The sequence below is a fragment of the Drosophila suzukii genome, chromosome 3 (genome assembly GCF_043229965.1).
Source record: "Drosophila suzukii chromosome 3, CBGP_Dsuzu_IsoJpt1.0, whole genome shotgun sequence".
Taxonomy (NCBI): Eukaryota; Metazoa; Arthropoda; class Insecta; order Diptera; family Drosophilidae; genus Drosophila; species Drosophila suzukii.
In genome coordinates, this window is record NC_092082.1 from 19,962,075 (window position 1) to 19,981,116 (window position 19,042).

At 40.2% G+C, this 19,042-nt stretch overlaps 4 protein-coding genes across 7 annotated transcripts; 2 read left to right on the top strand and 2 right to left on the bottom strand.

Annotated features, from left to right (window-relative positions):
- Positions 1–5,152: 5,152 nt before the first annotated feature.
- Adgf-A (Adenosine deaminase-related growth factor A) lies at positions 5,153–18,214 on the top strand. Its single transcript, XM_017082031.4, has 4 exons — positions 5,153–5,292; positions 15,816–16,764; positions 16,976–17,158; positions 17,218–18,214. The coding sequence occupies exons 2-4, from the start codon at positions 15,922–15,924 to the stop codon at positions 17,842–17,844; spliced, it is 1,653 nt and encodes a 550-aa protein (XP_016937520.4). The 5' UTR covers positions 5,153–5,292; positions 15,816–15,921; the 3' UTR covers positions 17,845–18,214.
- On the bottom strand, positions 6,597–9,857 carry LOC108010496 (uncharacterized). Of its 4 annotated transcripts, XM_065864320.2 has the most exons (14): positions 9,616–9,857; positions 9,231–9,501; positions 9,140–9,172; positions 8,854–9,084; positions 8,751–8,801; positions 8,434–8,685; positions 8,233–8,370; positions 8,114–8,173; positions 8,025–8,060; positions 7,850–7,960; positions 7,446–7,667; positions 7,326–7,398; positions 6,824–7,254; positions 6,597–6,769 (listed from the first exon to the last, which is right to left on the bottom strand). In XM_065864320.2, the coding sequence occupies exons 2-14, from the start codon at positions 9,321–9,323 to the stop codon at positions 6,665–6,667; spliced, it is 1,836 nt and encodes a 611-aa protein (XP_065720392.2). In that variant the 5' UTR covers positions 9,324–9,501; positions 9,616–9,857; the 3' UTR covers positions 6,597–6,664. The 4 variants fall into 4 exon arrangements, 3 of the variants coding, with proteins under 3 accessions (XP_065720392.2, XP_070851674.1, XP_070851675.1); XM_070995573.1 differs by lacking the exon at positions 9,616–9,857 and having other exon boundaries at positions 9,231–9,518; XR_011603943.1 differs by lacking the exons at positions 6,597–6,769; positions 6,824–7,254; positions 7,326–7,398; positions 9,616–9,857 and having other exon boundaries at positions 7,533–7,667; positions 8,114–8,160; positions 9,231–9,519.
- LOC108010510 (uncharacterized) lies at positions 10,028–11,602 on the bottom strand. The gene has a single exon (XM_017075387.4). The coding sequence runs from the start codon at positions 11,548–11,550 to the stop codon at positions 10,195–10,197; it is 1,356 nt and encodes a 451-aa protein (XP_016930876.3). The 5' UTR covers positions 11,551–11,602; the 3' UTR covers positions 10,028–10,194.
- Adgf-A2 (Adenosine deaminase-related growth factor A2) lies at positions 12,853–15,947 on the top strand. Its single transcript, XM_036815607.3, has 4 exons — positions 12,853–13,854; positions 14,199–14,381; positions 14,445–15,013; positions 15,812–15,947. The coding sequence occupies exons 1-4, from the start codon at positions 12,958–12,960 to the stop codon at positions 15,813–15,815; spliced, it is 1,653 nt and encodes a 550-aa protein (XP_036671502.3). The 5' UTR covers positions 12,853–12,957; the 3' UTR covers positions 15,816–15,947.
- Positions 18,215–19,042: the final 828 nt, after the last annotated feature.

Below are 19,042 nucleotides of genomic sequence, written 5' to 3' on the forward strand. Positions count from 1 at the left end.
GAAACTGAACTTAAAGGTTCATTTGAATTTATAATTGTAAAACCAACAATATTTATATGGTAAAATATACCCCTGTTAACCCATAAAAGGATTATCCCAATCTTAGGTCTTCTCACTCGAAGCCAAACATTCCTAGACCACTTTAGAGTAAATCCAGCTCCCGGGTCCGCAAATCAATCTGAAGTTTATGGGTTTCCGATTCCGCCAAGCTCGCAGGAGTGGGGATATTCGAGCCTTGCTTAGCATACTTATTGGGGCATTTTGCGGTGATGCATTTGCGCCACCGGCACTCACACAGGAACACACTCCCACTCCCACACACACACACCCGCAGCCATTTGCATCGGCGTGGATGTATTAAACATGAGGCAAATGAAAAGCGGAAGTGCCAACCAGGCAGCGAACGATTTTCGCGGTCTCTTTGGACGACGCCAGAAGTCAGCGCGGAAAATGAAGGAAAGCCCAACCCACCGCAACGTACCACCATTTGTGGTTGCATTTTGTCCCCTTCCACATTTATTACGCATGCAAAGAACGCACCAAGGAGCGTGTTTTGGACGCCCAGGGAGTTGGGGGGATGGGGATGGACTATTGTGGGCGGGATCTCCGGCGACTGTTTGAAATTCATGACTTGCTTAGTGCACATGCCGCATAATGTTGCATACATTTGGGCGGTTGGCGGCATGGCCGCGGGTATATTGCAGCTGCCACTATTTGCTGTTTTTGCCGCTGTTATTACCGCTCCTGTTGCTGGTGTTGTTGGTATTGTTTCCAAATGAGGAGCACCGCACAAATATGCAAGGATATATCTGGGAAGCTGCTTGACATAATTGCATGGCGTTCTTAGGGCTGGGAAAAGAGGGATTAATAGAACACTTTTGGGACAGCAAAAAAAAAGATCATATTTATTTTATAAAAATGAATGCCAATTAATAAACCTAGTTCCCCAAAACACACATTATCCGTGTTTTAATTGGTAACTTTATAAATATTTCTTCTAACCATACTTAGAACTTTAAATAAATTACACTCTTAATATTGGAAATGTAAGTCAAAGAGAATTTTATTGGATTACATTTAAGGATGGGTGCCACACAAATCTTTAGGCCTTAAAAATAATGCCATTTTAAGTGTCTAAAAGTATGCAACAATAAATTTTTTAAATTGAGATTTTTATAACATAATATAGCATAAAGAAGATTTCGATTTGGGGAATTATACCATATAACAAAGAATAACTTTTATATAAATATATAAATATACTTTTAGTTAATTTGTATAGGCCTAATAGAGTTGGTGGGACTACATCGAAAAATAGTTACATCCTTATTTCGACATGTCGCGCACTGTCTGCAGTTGTGCACACTTAAGCCAACATAAGTACCACTGTATTTGGGTAATATTTATGCATTTTCACATAAATGCCAGGCATGGGTGTGTGCGTAAGATGTGCATTCATGGCTTCGACTTGTTTTGCATGCTAATTGCCTTTGACGTTGAATGAAAGAGATAGAAGTGCTGGCAGAGGGAGAGGGGAACACATCTGTCTGCAGCAGTTGCAAATTGGTAGCCTGCACTTGATTATGTGCGAAAATGGTTCACAGTGCCGTGCTCCTTGATAAACCAATTTAGATTTTTAATTTTTTATCAAGCTACCCAAATTGAGTCCATAACGAAATACATTGAGCGAACATTTCAATTTTGTTTTGGTTTTACCATTTGTTTGCAATCGTTTCCATGAATTCTGTTTGCTATGCCACTAAAAAGGAAATATTTCTAGAGTAAACTTTGCTTGTAAAATCATTTTCCAGCTGCGCTCGAAAGTATGCAGCTGTGCAAAAAACCCAACCTCGATTGGGAAATTTTTCCTTCGCAACGAAATGTTTACTTCGGTATTGCGGCAAGTTGAGGGAATCTTGTTGCATAATTTACTGCAGGCAGTGTGCGTTTTGCAATCATGTACTCCCACTATTTCCCGCCACCATTTCCAAATCCCATCCCGGGCTAATGGTACTCTGCATATTTCATCATATTAAGTGCCAAAACAACGCATAATCAAGTTCCATGAACCCCATGCCCTGTTGTAGGTCCATTTTGGGGAAGGGTAAGAAGCACTCTCCGTGTAACTGAATTAAGTCCCGTTCACAATACAGTACAATCTACTACCGCAAAATGTTGCAAGCTGAAATTTCACCGAATCATCAATGCAACTGGTCTGGTTAAGTTCCCATCGATTTCCCCACCCAACTTGCCACCCGTCGAGTGCACTAATTACACGGCCAAACAATTTTGTATTTCTGGGGCTTTTGTTTATGCGACTAAGCGAACTTGTATCTGCTCTGCGCGCAGAGCTGAATGCCTCAAATTGGTTGGGTAAACATTTGGCATAGTGATTAGATTCAAAAGGTTTCTGCGGGGTTAATTTAGTTTTAAAAAGTAATATTAAACCTATTAATTTTTAGTAATTATGTCTTCTATTATTTATAATTTGCATTACAGGTAATCGATGTTGAGCAATCATTCATTAAAAACAAATATTTCGCATGAATAGCTATTTAATAATATTAAATAAAAGTTAATGTTTTAAAAAAGTAATATTAAACCTTTATTAATTTGTATTAATTAAATCTACTATTTGATCTATTATTCATAATATGCATTTCAGGTAATCGATGTTAAGCAATCATTCTTTAAAAACAAACATTTCGCATGAATACCTATTTAATAATTATTATAATAATATAATTATTATAATATAAATCGGGTACGTAAACGGAATGACAGAATGTATTAATTTTATTTATTTTACTGATGTGATTTCTGTATGATTTCATAAAAATCAAGTAAAAAATACATATTTTTAAGGCATCTTTAAAAAAATACGATTTTTGACATGGCTTTATTATAATATTAATTTCCCGCACACTTTGTGCAGTTTGTTTATAAAATGTGCTTTGTTAATAATGTACATTTGTTAATATAAACTGTCTTACCTAGAACACATTTAGCTTGCTTCCGCTTTGTGGGTTATGGGAAATAAATCAGCATGCAGTTAACGTTTTGTATAAAAATATAAGTGAAAAAAATATAAAAAAAATGTTTATAAAATCTCAGCTAAATTACATTTTTTATGAGTGTTTATCAAACAGAACGATGACTTCATAAAACGCTTTCATACAAATATTAATAGTGAAACGAACAGAAATTAAAAAGTATTATCAAAAAACTTGCTTATTGCAGTGCTGTCATCTAAAATTAATTACCTCTGTTAGATCTAAAATACCTAAAAACAAAAAAGTAGCAAGTCATAAAGTAAGGGCTATGACTAAAAACCTATTATATGGACAAGGCGGGGTTGGTAAACCCTTGAGATTAGCACATGCCATAAATTCATTTAAGTCCCTATAATCCATGCCACACAAACACACCCAGTCATAACCATAAAGACATTCATACATTAGCTCAGACAGTGCTTACGGTCCGAATCAGCTTTCCTCGGAAATACTGGCTTGAAGCATTTGCTCTGTGAAATTTGCATGGGATGCAGTTATGAATTTATTTATGACCCTCATTCTCCGGATGCTTGTGCTTGTGTATACCTCACTTTTGTCTTTCTCACTTTTTGTAATCCTTTTGGAATTTAATTTGTTTTCCATATACATATTTAAACATTTGCACATCCATGACCAAAAATAGCAAAGCCAAAAATATATCTTCCACCGGCTTGGCAATGTGCAAAATATTTACGGTGAGACCATTACTTTGAAAACAGGGTAAATCACAGAAATTTTATTATAAACAAAATAATGGGATGCATTGTAATTTAAAGGGATTGGTAAATGGTAAATGTGCTAAAATTTTAGAGCAAACCAGAAAAACGGTTGCGCTTTGTTTATAATTGAATACTATTGTTCTAGAAATATCTTTGACGTTGGTACTTTGACGGAGGTACTTATTTTCAAGCATGATCTTTAAATGGTTTGAAAAGACACATTTTTTATATTTTAGTAGATTAAGAAATGTTATTCAATTATATTTCTCTTTTTATTTCCACTCGTGGAAAGTTCATCAATTAATTCTCTAATTTTTTCTAACAAACATCACTAACAACTTCTAACAAAACATCACTAAAATGTTATAGATTTTCGCATTCTACGTCTGCAGATCTGTGTTTTTCTCCGGGGGCTATAATTTTTTGTGGATATTGGCGGCGTTTTGGGTGGTCCAAACCTTGTATTCATTCTTCACCCATTTCTCAATCGAATACGTTTTGTTTATAAAACAAAAATAAGCTGCTTATATAAGTACATTACCATTTGTGAAAATTGTCTGATTGAATAATTGGTATTTTTGGATAGAATTGTTGCAAAAACAGAAAGCAAAAAAAGCGCTTGATCATTTCCTTGAAATATTTCAAGGGCAATTTTGAAACGCAGCAATCTTAAAAATGCAATAAACACTTTTGTTATCATCATCATCGTCATTAAAAATGAATTATTATAAATAAAATAAATGGGAAAGCCCCATCAAATGAATAATTGCTAAATGGGAAGCCCCATCATTGCTAAATTTTACTCTGCTTTAATCAGTTTTAGGATTATAAATAAATTTAAGACATATTGAAATAAGTTTTTTTTGTTTGAATTATTTAATTTGTATTAATATTAGTTAATAACGAACTTTTAACATCAGTTTATTTAAACAATCGGAAATATCTTTGAAATATTGCAAACCATTACAACCATTACATTTCTAGATGCATTTTATTCTGTTTTAATAATGTGTATTGCTATAAAATAAGTCAACATTTTATTAATTAGGTTTAAAAAAGGGTTATATTTTTAACCTTTTAAAATTAACTAAGAAGTTCCGTATATTGATGTACAAAATGGAAAAAAAATGTTTATATACACATCTTCTTATAGGATTTATTAAAACATTAAAAGCGCCTCTCGCTTGGTCTTTATCAGGCCGGTCTCTTGGTTTTAAAAAGAGAATCGGAGAGTCAAGTGACCGGTTAGGGAGCCATATCTAGGGTTTGTGTATTTTTTTCACACTGATAAAATGTGAAGAAAGAAAACCCCGGGCGTTTGGCGTAGCGTGCGATTGATTGAAGTCCGGCGTCGACGTCGGCGTTGCCGTCGCTATATAATGATCATCGGAGGGAGGTTCTCCGGTTCGAGTTCGGGATCGTTGGGATCAGTCTTTGGGACGCGCGTTTGCCGTAAAGATCGCGGAGAAGAAGTGCTCGGAAACCGACTTTTTCAATCATTTAGTGTGCCTCTTTTTGTGGTAAAGTTTATTTTAATTCATTCCATAACAGTGTTGTATTAAATTTTGTAATTTCTGAAATTCAAGTGCTCTATGAACTGAAAAATAATAATAAAATAATGCTAATTAAGTACAGCTTAAAACAAATTGATTAAGCGCATTAAATGATATTCAATACAAACAGAAAGCAAGAAGAGGGTGAAAAAACATGAGAGTAAAAGTCGCATAATTGATTCATTTATGCACGCTCAGCGAAATTAATCTATGAATATTCGCCATGTAAAGCGATTTAAAAATGCCGAAAGCGGGCTAACATTTAATATGTAGATTATTTTATTTAAATCGCTATTTTGTGTTTGCTTATTCGGTGTAAAAATCAGCCTGCTGAATGAAATCAGTGAGATAAAGAAAAAGTGTGGAGGAACTCTTTGTGTGGTTTTGGCCCAACAGCTGATTTCTTACTTTTAACTTATTTTTCCCTTTTTATTCCCACTAAAGCTCTCTTAAAGACATTTCGTTGCCACTCTTAAATACTTTTTATGCGCGCAAGAATGGTGTGTCACACATATTTTACAAATCAAGAACATTATGCTCTGAGAACCCGCAGACTTTGCTCTTTAAGTTTTCTTTTGTTGTCCCATTTGTTTGTGTTTTGGTTGTTTTCGTATTTATATGAAATATTATCATTAAATTGGGGTGTCGCAGTATATTTACTAGCCAATTATTATTGTAAAACTTAATTATACATGAACAGTTACTTTTTATAAAACAATTGCTTTTACTCTTTGCAATAAATTTATTTATTTCCTTAGGTAAGATTATTTCTCCCAGTTCACTTAAAATTAAAATGATTTGTTTATTGATTTCCGGCGGATTTCTTTCTCGGTCCGTTGAAATTCAAAGAAAATATTTAGACAAGCGTTGTGAAAATTACGTAACTTACAATTTGGCAGTTGATTCATTTATAGAAGTAATTAAATTATTTAAGTAGGGTCTGACGAAAACCTCAAGAGGTCGGACAATATCAATAAAGATTGTGTGTATATAGATTGCACGTTTCCAAGTCATTCATAAGTCTGATTAACTGCATAACAATTTTAACTTATCGGTCAGAAATAATAATCTCACCCGATTTGGTTTAAACTAACTGGAAGTACCTTGTTTTATGATATTAACTTCCGTTCCCTGACCGATAAATGTATAGATTATTTAGGGAATTTTTGTAGCAGATTATAGTGACTCATAACTTTTGTGAATGGCTATGTAATAATACAGAAATCAATGAATTATGCCAGGTCCATTGTTAATAGTGTAAGACAAAAACCTATAAATAATACATTTATTAAAAATATGAATGTTCAATAAATGTGTTCGATTAGCAATCCAGATTAATTTACCGAAAAACTGGCGTTGTAGATGCTGTGTAGGAACTGATTTTAATTTTGTCATCAAATAGATTACTATCAATGCCATTGATGTGGGCATCAAAGGCGGAATCCTGTCAAAAGATAATAAACAGTTTAATGATAGTAAGATCATTAAAGTTACTTACTGATCCCAAATTGGTATTCCGGTATTCAGTCTCGGCCTTCAAAAAGGCGGCCACGCCCTCATTGACTTCTGAATTATTCTTATCATCAAAGTGATTTTCAATATCCTCATTGGTTATTGGTCGGGAACGAATTGACTTTCCTTCCCTTGTCTGGTTTTTGAAATCCCTATCTTGCAGCCCAGCATTATCTTTTTCTTTTCGGATCTCTTTGCGTTCGTAGTCGATGCGCAGCTTAATGGCTTCTATCATGGTGATGGGATCCACCGGAACAGGTTTTTCCGGAACGGATCCTGCAAAAGCGATTTCTCGGGCATACTCGTTGAAGTTTTCACGTCCGTCGAGACTAGCTTGTATGATGCCCGGACAGAAGCGATCCTTTACTAAGGTCTCATGGAACTCATTTTGAATGCGCTCAGCCAGACGATCCTCAGCTTTTTTTTGGGATTTTCACCATTAGCTAAGTGTATATATGTGTATAAAGTCATATGGCATATCATCTTACGTGTTTGAATAGGCACTCGCAATGAACGTCCTCTCAGAGAAGAGTTTTGATGGGTTTTATCCAATGAAGTTTGCTATCAAATCAAGTTTTAAATTAAGCATATAAGTATTACAAACTTACATTCAAGCACGATCTACCCATCATTGCTTGGGACATGTCCAAATAGGTTTGATTTCTTGAGGCAGACTTATTTCCACAACAGCCAAAACTTTGGTTATTCTCCGTACTTTTTTCACACGCTGTAGATCCTTGACCACAGCAGCTAGGGTTATTTTTGGATCGAGAGTTTTGGTCGTGATCTATGGAGTCCTGGCATCGCGGCGTTCGATTAAAAGATACATCCTAGTAATTTTTAAAATGTATGTTAATAAAACGCAAAGCTGACGGAGCAACTGATATATTGTTATCTAATAACTAAAATGTAGGCTCTGACTTTTACAATTTGAAAAAATATGAATAATTTTCGAAATATTTATTATCATTAATATATTTTTTTACGTATATGATTATAGTTTCTCACTTACGTTTAGACACTGATTTTGAGCAAGACTTTGGTTTGGTTGGGGTCTACATTTCGCATTTCTCAGAGACTCTGGTGGTTGCAGGTAGCTTGTGTTATTAAGTTCCGTTTCATACTGGGTTTATAAATAAATATATGACTTAAAATAATTAAATACAAATTTGGATAATACAACAAACCTGCATTTGTCTCCGTTGCAGCTGTGGCGATTCGCACTGATTTTAAAGGTAGATTATGACTAGATTACTTTGCTTAAATCACAACTTACCAGTGTTTGTCTGCGTAGCATTTCGGGAGTTTGTCCGCATTCGTACACTGACGGTACAGTCTTTTTAAAATTTTAAAATATTAATTTAAGTAACAACATTATAATTCTCAATTAATTACGCTTTGTGGCTTGCAGCTTGTGTTGCACATTTGACATGAAGTCTTTGTTTGGTGATGAGGTCCTGGCTGTGGGCAATTTTTTACCGATTGCTGATGACAATCATCTTGGTTTATTCTCGTGCTATTCAGATCTGGTTGCTGATATATAAATTTATAATTGTCATCGCATGTTTAGAGGTTTCGTAATGCAATGTTACTCACAAATACAATGGGCTCGTCACTTTCCAACCATGATATATTGGATTGATTGTGCTGTCGTGATTGCTGCTGCTGATATTGCTGTTGCTGAATTTGATGCAACAGCATTTGTCGCCTTTGAAACTCGCCGTAGTTCATGCCAATTTGGGATGTATCGTTCCAATCGTACGAGGTGCTATTTCTTGAACTTTGATTTCGGTCATATCTATCGCTATGATTGAAGTCCCTGTTTCCACCTGGTGCATTCAGTTCGCACTATTTGGTGTAAAGATTTATAAAAACATATTGTAGTGTTTTACTTTTAAGACCAAGTTACTCACTGGTGTCCGAACGTTATGCGGTTTGGTATGATGTGTGCCTTTTTCTGGATCCTGTGATTAATTTTTTACCAATGATTCTAATCTTCAACCCCTTAATACTTACGACGTGATTGGAGTTATGGTAATCAAACTTATGAGAGGTATTATTCCTATCATGCTGTCTGGGGACGCTGTGGGATCGTGAGACACTGTGTCGGGGATGGTGTGATTGGTTGACCAGAGATTGAAAGGGAATTAATGAATCGAGAGGTATTAAATGCTGTGGCAAAGTCTGATTGTTAGAGCACTGAAGTGGTGGACTATTATTTGGGCATTCCGGCAAGTTGCAACATTGCTAAAGTTAAGTGATATATAAAATAGAAAGTAAGCAATCAAGAAATCAAACTCACATATTCATCGTCTTTGTTACAACAGGCTGGAAGCTAAGAATATAATTTATAATTTATGAAATGTTACGAATATTATCTTGTCTCTTTTTACCACTTTTGGTATTATTGATTCATTCTGTCTGCTGCCATTGAATGTGGATCGATATAGGGGATCTAGCGCCGGTTCAAAGGTATTACGTCGCATTGAGAACCGACTGACTGTGGGGCAGGGATCGTAGCTGTCGTCGTCGCTAATGGGATAGGTCCTCCTTAAGTTGTTCTGACAAGGATTTTGGGTTGTCGCCACTGAATTCAGATCCTTTTGGTATCCCAGAAACCGATTTAAGGCCAAAAACAGCTCATCGGGCAGCAGAACAGAATTTCTAGTGATGTCCATTCATAAAACAAAAAGACAATGATAACGTACACTTTTTAGATATATCAACCATACTTGTTTTGCAGATTGTCAGAAGAAAATTATGGCAATTCTTACTTACATACAATCTAACCAATTAGAGAACAGCTTGAATAATGTTGGGCTACGTGGGTTCCAAAAATATTTCGGTGCGTGTAAGTTTATTTTGGTCTAAGCAGACCTATTGCAAAATCGTATTTGCAAAAACCTTTCCCAACTGGAATTTACATGGTATAGAAAGTGACAAAAGTGGATTACGTAATTTTGAAAATATTTGATAGGAAAGTATGATACTGTAAATTAAAAGACATTAAAATCAAGGCTTATCTAAAGAGTCTAAATATTTAACGATTATTTTAAGTCCAACAAAGTCCCCATACCATACGTAGTAATGCTTTTGGGTCTACTGTTTATCATACCAATCAGTTTCATTATATTTTAGATTGCACAATAATAACACATGATTCAAATAAACAACATTCATGACATAATATTTTCTTAAATATGAACGAAGTAATAGTACTTAATGACTTTTTAACCGAAATTAAGCAACACTCTTGTGCTGCCAATTTCACTTTCCCCCTGGCCTAATTTGCCATTATGCGCCCACTATCGTCAGCAATCGGATGAGATGCGAGGCACCATCCATTATCCTTTTGGCCTAGTCCCTCATCGCTGTCATCTCTCCGGTGTTCGCTTCCGTTTGTTCATTAGGCAAATGCAGCAATTCCAGCTCGACAAACGCCAAATCGTTTGTCTCAGCCGTATCCACATCCGCATCTGCATCCGCACTGACATCCGCATTCGCATCCGTATTTGTCAGTTGGGTGGAAGGACATCCGCCGGCCCGCTTCAAGTGGGCGTCCAGCTGGGCGAGGAATGTGGGCGTGGCATGTGCGTTACGCGTGAAATCCAATTGCCGCAAACAGGCCGCCTGGGTGGCAAGGAAGCGGAGGAGGGAGTGCACCGCCTGCGGTCGCTGCGGCATCCACTTGACGCTCCCATCCGCCACATCGTAGTGCACCGTCAGCTGCGAGTGCCAGGCAAAGGATTGCAAGCGGAACACATCCTCCACGATGGCCACTGGCAGCAGCCAGTCATCCAGTCGACACTGCAAACGCAGTCCCACAATCCGACAGTTGCGACCCCGAATTTGCTGCAGGCAGGCGGACAAAGTTCCAGTGGCACTGGCATTTGCCTTGCCATCATCATCATCATCAGCGGCCAGGTGACCCTGCCCCGAGTTTTGACACAGAAAAGCCGTCAGTTCACGGAGTCCGGACAATTGAAAGATCTCAGGAGCGCTGGTATTTACCATACAGGCTGGCAGTCGCAGTGTTTCCAGGTTTCTGGGATACTGGTACTTCAATTGGCTGCAGTTTCGGTTAGAGCGCAGCTCAAATACTCTGAGATGTTTAAGGTTTTTAAGCAGATAATCCATTTCTAGGGGTGTTAAGTCCGCACCTTCACCTAGCTTAAGGTCCACCAAATTGGGACACAGGTGGGGTAGTTTCTGTATCACAAAGGTATTGCTTTTGGTGAAACTGAGCCTCTGCAAATGGTTGAGGCTTCTTCGCTTCCGTTTGAGCCACATCCGGCAACCTTCGCCAGTTCCTGGCAGGTTAATTAAGGCTCTGGTTCGCTGACCCAAGTGATCCAATATTTCAGCCTGCTCATCTGGCTCTAGCAGCTTTAAATGCAGCTCCCGGCGAAAATCGAACTGTTTGGCATATTTGCTGTTCCACAGGCGGAGTATCAAACTGGATAGTCGCTCCTCCTGTAGTCCCATCAATCTCAGTTGGTCCCCCAGCGAAAGATGTTCGCAAATCATCAGCAGGCAGTCGTTGTTCAGCTCCATTAGCCCGCGATTCCTGGGTGGCTCTATGAGGCCTATGGTCACGCACGTCCTGAATCGCATCCCACTCGATCTGCTGTCGCTGAGCAAGCTCGCTCGACTGAACAGGAAGCGCGTGGCATGTGTCTGGCCGATTTCTGAGCTATATATGTCCATGTCCATGGTCTGAACCCCCGTTGCGGCTGAATCAGTGTCGCCTTCGGCGGTTGCAGCAATCGCAGCTGGCAGTGCGTGCAACCGGCGCATGTGTCCCCGATTATACAGATCTCATGGCACAGTGGGACGAGAGCTGATCAAAAGTGGTTAAAAAATTAAAAAAAAAATTTTGATAAAAAAAGATAATAGATAAGCTATTGATAAAAGAAAAGATATATTTATAACCGAAATAATTAAGTAATCATGTTGGTATTTACTTTGTTTATATCCAACCAACTATATCGGGTTATTTTGGACAAATTATTTCAGATATTAGAAATACAAAAAAAAATCATTTAAAATTGTAGTCTTAAAATATTTTCAATGGTTCTGATTGAAGGAATATATATAGATATACATTATTTTATTACTTTTACTACACAGTTCCTACTTCAAGTTGTAATTTAGTTGGATTATTTATTAATTAATAGAAATGTTTTCTAACGTAAAAACCAAGAAGTAGTTACCACTGTTGTTTGGAGTAAGTTTACCTATAAAACTATTGTAACATGGTATAGTAATCAAAAAAACTATGACCACTGCAACCGTAACACCACCCCCTCTATCGCTACGCTCCTGGTGGTGGTCGATAAGTGCAACCCCTGACCAACAGTAAAGAGAGTTCTCAAATCAGTACGGGGTGCGGGCACTCCACTTTTCCACACTCTCTTCGAGATTGTGTATTATCGCTGGATGAGCGGAAGGCGAAGAACATACGATATAGGGAAAGACCTCGGCAGAGAGTTGTGCTATTTTTGTAAATCCCCCCTCATAACTCGAGCTACACATGTGGCCAAGGCCAAGGCGATATGGTATAAAAGTTGTGGAAGGTGGAGAGGCCAAATTTCAAGAGCTAAACCAAAAGTAACAGAAACCTGGATGGAAACAAATCACGATTGCTTTTTAATTCGATAATGGGCCAGTCGTAAACAAAGAGCTGTCGTTACTGGTCACTGATAAGTGATCTTCGTACCCTTTGTATATACTTCCCGTCGCCATCCGATTCGTTCATATTTGCTTGACTAGTTCTTCCAGATTATGAGACAATTATAGCTATCTTAGGAATGTTGCAAAGAAGTAGTAGAAGACAATCATCCGATTTCAATCTGTATCTTTATCTTTATCAATCTTTAGAATTTAGGAAATTTTCATATCACTGGCTTAAGAGGGTGAGAGACTTCGGTATAAAAATATTACTTTGATAAACATATAGCTCTTGATTTTGAAAATTAGATTTATGAGTCATGCTAAAATAATTACCAAGTTTCCATTTGTTTTTGGGTTTTGAAAAGTATGTTTGGCATTTTGGGGGAATAAAATTAAACAAAAAATTGGGTTGGATCACAAAAATATTGGGTTTTGGTAAGCGGGGCCATGGAGAACGTGCGGTTTCAGGATGTCCAAACGATAAGGTCTTCTCCTTCGCCTGCGATGAGGGTGATCCATGTGGACCTCAACGAGGAGGAGAGTCGTCGGCAAATGGCGGCCAATAAGTATGGAGGCATCTGTTTCCACACAGCCATAGCGGCCATGCTCTGTATAATGCTGGTGGTGGTATTCTGCACGGCGCCCCTTGGTGACAACCTGACCAATCGCACCGCCGAGGAGCGTTACGCCCGCCGAAGGCAGAGTTACGTGGACAAGGAGCGACGCCTAAGGCTTGGCAGCGGGATGGTCTTGAGTGCCCTAGAGGAGGAGGCCGACGGGCGACTGATGGCCATCAAGCTGGTGGACGAGGAGGTGCACAATCTCTGGCGGAACTACCACTCCCAACCACCGCCGTTCCTCAGGCATCTCAACATCAGCGAAACGAATCTTTACGCGGTTTTGAAGAGCATGCCCAAGGGCGGACTCCTCCACGTCCACGATTCGGGAATGCTGAGAACGGAGATCCTCATCGATCTGACCTACCACGAAAACCTCTGGGTCTGCGTGAACTTGGATCAGGGCTTCGAGGATTTCCGATTCTCACGGCTCTTTCCGCACATCCCGCCGGCGGAGGACTACCAATGCAACTGGATGCTGATGAGCAACTTCTTCGAGTTCGAGCCTCGGTCCGGGTTCGTGGAGAGGTTGCGGGAGAGTCTCACCGTCCGAAAGGAGGGATATAACAGCTCCTCCGAGCTGGCTCGGCACCTGAGACGTTACCAGCGCCTAATCCACGGATTGATCACGTTCCGGCCGAACTGGAGCGACTTTATATTCAGCATGCTGAACGATTTCTACGCCGACGGGGTTCAGTATGTAGAGCTGCGTTCTTCGCTGCCAATCGTGAGTGGGAATATCATAACTTGTATGAGTGGGTTTTTCGAATCAGTTTTCTTATAATCATTTATTCCACCCATTCTATCTTTGAAACGTTGGAAAGTTTGGGTCGCAATAATTATCATGAGTTCTTTTGTAGGTCTTAGATAGTTTTTCAACATTTGACATTCTATATCCTCTTATAAAAACCGCTCAAATTTTAATTATTCCTACGGGAAATATCCAATCGATCAATATGTTGGGATATTGGGATATTGGGATAATAGGGATATTTCGCTTTGATCTAAAGAACCACCAACAACCACCCCTCCTCATTTGAAAAATCCCCCTTAACACTGCCCTTTACCTAGATGTACGATCTGGATGGCAATAACTCCACTATCTTGGAAACGGCAGAGTCCATAGTTTTGGTATCGAATATTTTCAAGAAAACTTACAAAGATTTCATCGGAATCAAGCTGATCTATGCACCTTCTAGGGACTTCAATGACAGCCGTATGGAAGAATATTTAGCCAATGCTCGCCTGCTGAAGGTAGTACGGCATTATGTCAATCCTAATCCAAATGAAAGTTAATTTTACCACCTTCCCCGATAGCTGCACTATCCCAATTTCTTTGCTGGCTTCGATCTAAACACATTTGGAGATGAGTGCAATTTGCCGCATTTGGGACAGTCAACTCAGCTTTTAAAGATCGGCAAGGATATTGACTTTTATTTTCATGCGGGTGAGTCGCGATGTCCGGATAGCTTACGGACGGATGCGAATCTCATAGATGCCCTTTTGCTGGGCAGCAAACGGATCGGAAACTCCATAAATCTGCCCTTTCATCCGGAGATTATGATGGCCATGAAAAACCTTAAGATTGCCGTGGAGATCTGCCCGTTGTCCAATCATTATCTGCAGTACTTTAACGATTTCCGGCAACATCCAGCGGCGTATTTGATTGCCGCTGGTTTTCCCATTGTGATTGGTTCGGATTATCCGTGTTTCTGGAACTCAGCCCCCCTGACCGACGATTTCTATGTGGCCTTCGTGGGCGTGGTCAGTGGGTGGGGCAATCTGCGCCTGCTCAAACAGTTCGCCTTGAATTCGTTTCTGTACAGCTCCCTAAGCGAAAAGGAGAGGAATGTGGCCATAACCAAGTGGCGATGCAGATGGAACCGGTGGGTCAGGAACTTCGTCAACGGTAGTGGATACCAATGAGGGATGGGTGTCGAATGGGAGAATATTTATTGTTTTGGGGTATCAAAATTAAATAAAACTGAATTGATTTTTAATGAACTTCCGTAAAACTAGAACTATGGCACCTATATATAAAATAAAAGGAACTTTAAAATTAGTTTATTAATAACTCCTAAGGGCTCTAATGTTTATTAAAACAGTGCCGTAAAATAATCTCTCAAAAAAGTTCTAACTTTTATCTTTATATACTATTTTTGCAAGGTTTATTAATGGTTTACTAATCTCTATTTCACCTTTGTATTTGAGTTAGAAATTAACAGAAAATTGATAGCTGCAATATTGGTTTAACCACTTCTGATAAGCAAAATATGATTTATTATTTAAAAGGTAAGAGGTACCCCACTCGAATCAAATGCATTTTAAATTGAACTTTCAGCTGGAAGTTGAAAGCATATATAAGGAAGGTACAGAGTAAACATATTTTGCTTCTATTTAAAAAGGTGCTTAAGAATGGGTTTATTTGCACTAGGGGCCTGTATCCGCTTTCTGGTTTATTGACAGTGCCCCATAAAATGACCAACAGCGCAGCACTCGAATGTCAGGGATATGCTCATGGCCAGGTTTAGGAAATCTAATCTGAAGCTACTCGTAAATCAAGTTGCCAGATTGTCGGCGATTAGCTGGTTAGCGGGTTGCCAACCCGCACGCGCAATTATCGCCTCTAGATCCATTCGAACGCGTGTTAAATCAAAGATAATGTCGAGCACCCATCTTTTCAGATAGGCCGCGAACATCGAAACCAAAATCGGAGCTCCTCAATCGCCGCAGACGTCAGTCGCTGAGTGGACCTAGTGGGGATCGGACCTAACCGAAACTACATCTCATCATCATGCTGCCCGTCATCCGTCGCAATCTTATCGCCTTGGGCCTGTGCGTCTGTCTTTGCTTTGGACCGGGATCGGTGGAATCACGCAGCCGGGCGAAGAACCTGGTTGATAGAAAGCTGGTGACGCTGTACGGCAGCACTCCCCACGTGGAGGCCCTTCTGGGGCCCGGACGTCCCACCCCGGACACCTACAAGACGCTGAGGAGTGCCTTCTTCCGGTATGAGGAGTCCCGAACCCTGGGTTATGATCTGGAGCTCACCACACGGGAGGCCAGGGCCAACGAGACCATTATGAAGGCCAAGTTGAACGAGTACGGAGAGGGTCTGGTTACCCCGCATCTCTTCAAGCCCGCTCAGCATATATTCGATGTGCTGGATGGCATCCGGAACACAGATCTCTTCAAGCTGCTGAAGAAAATGCCCAAGGGTGCCGTGCTCCATGCCCACGATACGGCTCTCTGCAGCACAGCGGCCATCATCAAGCTGACCTACTACGATAACCTTTGGTCCTGCCAGCAGGAAGGCGATCTTAGCGCCTCCGCTCTGAGGTTCTCCAGGGAGAAGCCACAGGCGCTAGAGGACTGCGATTGGAGTCTGCTGTCCGATGTGCGATCCAAGTACGGTGCCGACAAGGTCGACGAGTATCTGGCCGAGAGACTCACCCTGTATCCCACCAAGAAGTTCGAGGATAATAATGCCGCCTGGTCAACGTTCATGACCATTTTCGGTCTGCTCGACGGGCTGGTGATGTACGCCCCCGTCTGGGCGGACTACTACTACAATGCTCTGGAGGAGTTCTACGAGGATGGAGTGCTGTACCTGGAGTTCCGCTCCCTTGTGCCCGTGGTAAGTGGCCCTCATATACCAGAATCCATAAACTAATAAGTTCAGTGTTGGTTAATATGGTCTAAATTAATCCATTTATACGATTTGTTTTAATTAACGATATCAAAAACAACATTATTTATTCGTTATATACAAACACACAAATTAGAGTCACAAAACTAGTACAATTAAGACCATGCATGTTTTAATAATATTCGATACTTTCTTGCAGCTTTACGACTTAGATGGCACTGAGTTCACTCCAATGGATACTGTGCGTATCTATGTGGAAACCCTGGAGAAGTTCAAGGACGCCCATCCCGATTTCATTGGATCCCGCATGATCTACGCACCCATTCGCAACACCAATTCAGAGGGAGTATCTGCCTATATCCAAACGATGAAAGAGATCAAGGTGAGACTACTTTAAAATTCCCGCTTAAGGGCAATTCTAACAGTATAATATTTTGACAGGATAAATACCCTGACTTTGTGGCTGGTTTCGATTTGGTGGGCCAGGAGGAGCTGGGACGTCCGTTGAGGGACTTCGTCGATGAGCTATTGACCATACCCGAGGATATTGACTTCTATTTCCATGCTGGAGAGACCAACTGGTTCGGTGCCTCTGTGGACGAGAACCTGATCGATGCCATTTTGCTCGGAACCAAGCGTATTGGTCATGGATTCGGCCTGGTCAAACATCCGGTGGTGCTGGACATGCTGAAGAAGCTGAATGTGGCCATTGAGGTGAACCCGATCTCGAATCAGGTGCTGCAGTTGGTCACGGACTTCCGCAACCATCCGTGCTCCCACTTCTTTGCCGATGGCTATCCGGTGGTCATTTCCTCGGACGATCCCTCCTTCTGGAAGGCCACGCCCCTGACGCACGATTTCTATATCGCCTTTTTGGGAATCGCGTCGCAGCACTCGGATTTGCGTCTCCTCAAGAAGTTGGCCCTGAACTCCATTCAGTACAGTTCGCTGACGGGAGATGCCCAGTTCGAGGCGCTGGAGAAGTGGCAGGTGAAGTGGGACCAGTTCATCGCCGATGTCAACGAGGAGGCCTCCAACCGAGGAAACCCCGGTCAGCAGATCGATTGACTAGCACGGGTGGTGACAGCGCTACTGGTCGCGATTTCGCTGATGACCTCCAACCTTTGGCGCTAGTCGGAAGAACCCCATCCGCCCGCTGCACCTACCACTCCACTCCAACTCAACCTCCGGCTGCAGCGGGTCCGAAGCATTGCATTCTCATCCGCATCCAATCAGAGCCATATCCATATCCACATCCTCAATATCTAACCGTTGTTGTAAGCTAATTGTTATGGACTAGTCCTTAGTTAGAAATAGGCTAATACCTTCCTGTAAACCCATGATATTCTGTGCCACGCCCCTGAAACAGTTGAAGGCTGAAATTCTCTTCTGTGCCGAAGGAAAAGCAATAAAGAACCCGTTTTAGTCGTAGCCGAAATACGAGTGCATGCAATTTATGTTCGATGCTCAAAGATGCCTGAACGTAATCGTAATGAGTTAGCAAGCCAAGCGGTTTCAAACACTTAGAGTTGAGCATGTGAGAGGGAAACTATAAAAAAAATATAATTTTAAAATTTAAAAAAAAACGACCCCAATAATATTTTAAAACTTTAATAGTGGTTTTTTAAATCTATAAGCGGTTCAAACTTCTCTAAAATGTGCTGAAAGTATGCTGTATAAATAGAGCACATTCCTTAAGTATTTGATATTGGGACTGCCAGACTGAAAACATAAAGTAGCATACTCTTAAGCACCTTTTTTAAGTGAATAGCCTTCAAATATGTTTCTTTTTGTAAATGAAACTGTGCATTAAAATGTCGAGTTTTACACTCTTATTTAAGATACATTTATTTTATCAGACTAATAACCTATATGAGTTTAAATACTAAACTGAAAGAGGAAGTAAGTTTCATGCCTCATAGTCATATCACGATTTAAACAGACTACAATTTCTCTTTCGTAGTTTACCAACCTATAACCTGTAACTTGCAGTCACGATGCCATCTCCATCGGGGGAGTGCACTCAAGGATTCATCCGCATAAATCTCTCATTGCCTTTGGCTGCGTCGAGGACGCAGAAAAGTGGATGCGAATTTTAATGAATATGCGCTATATGGTCGTTCAGGCCCCGTCCACGTCCACGTCCCCGTCCACCTATAACCGTCCACCCATGACCACCCATCACTCAGCCTCCTTTGAGCTGCGGATCGAGCCATCCGAATGCTGCAAATGTTTCAATTTTACGTGGCACTGTTTAGTGCTGCGG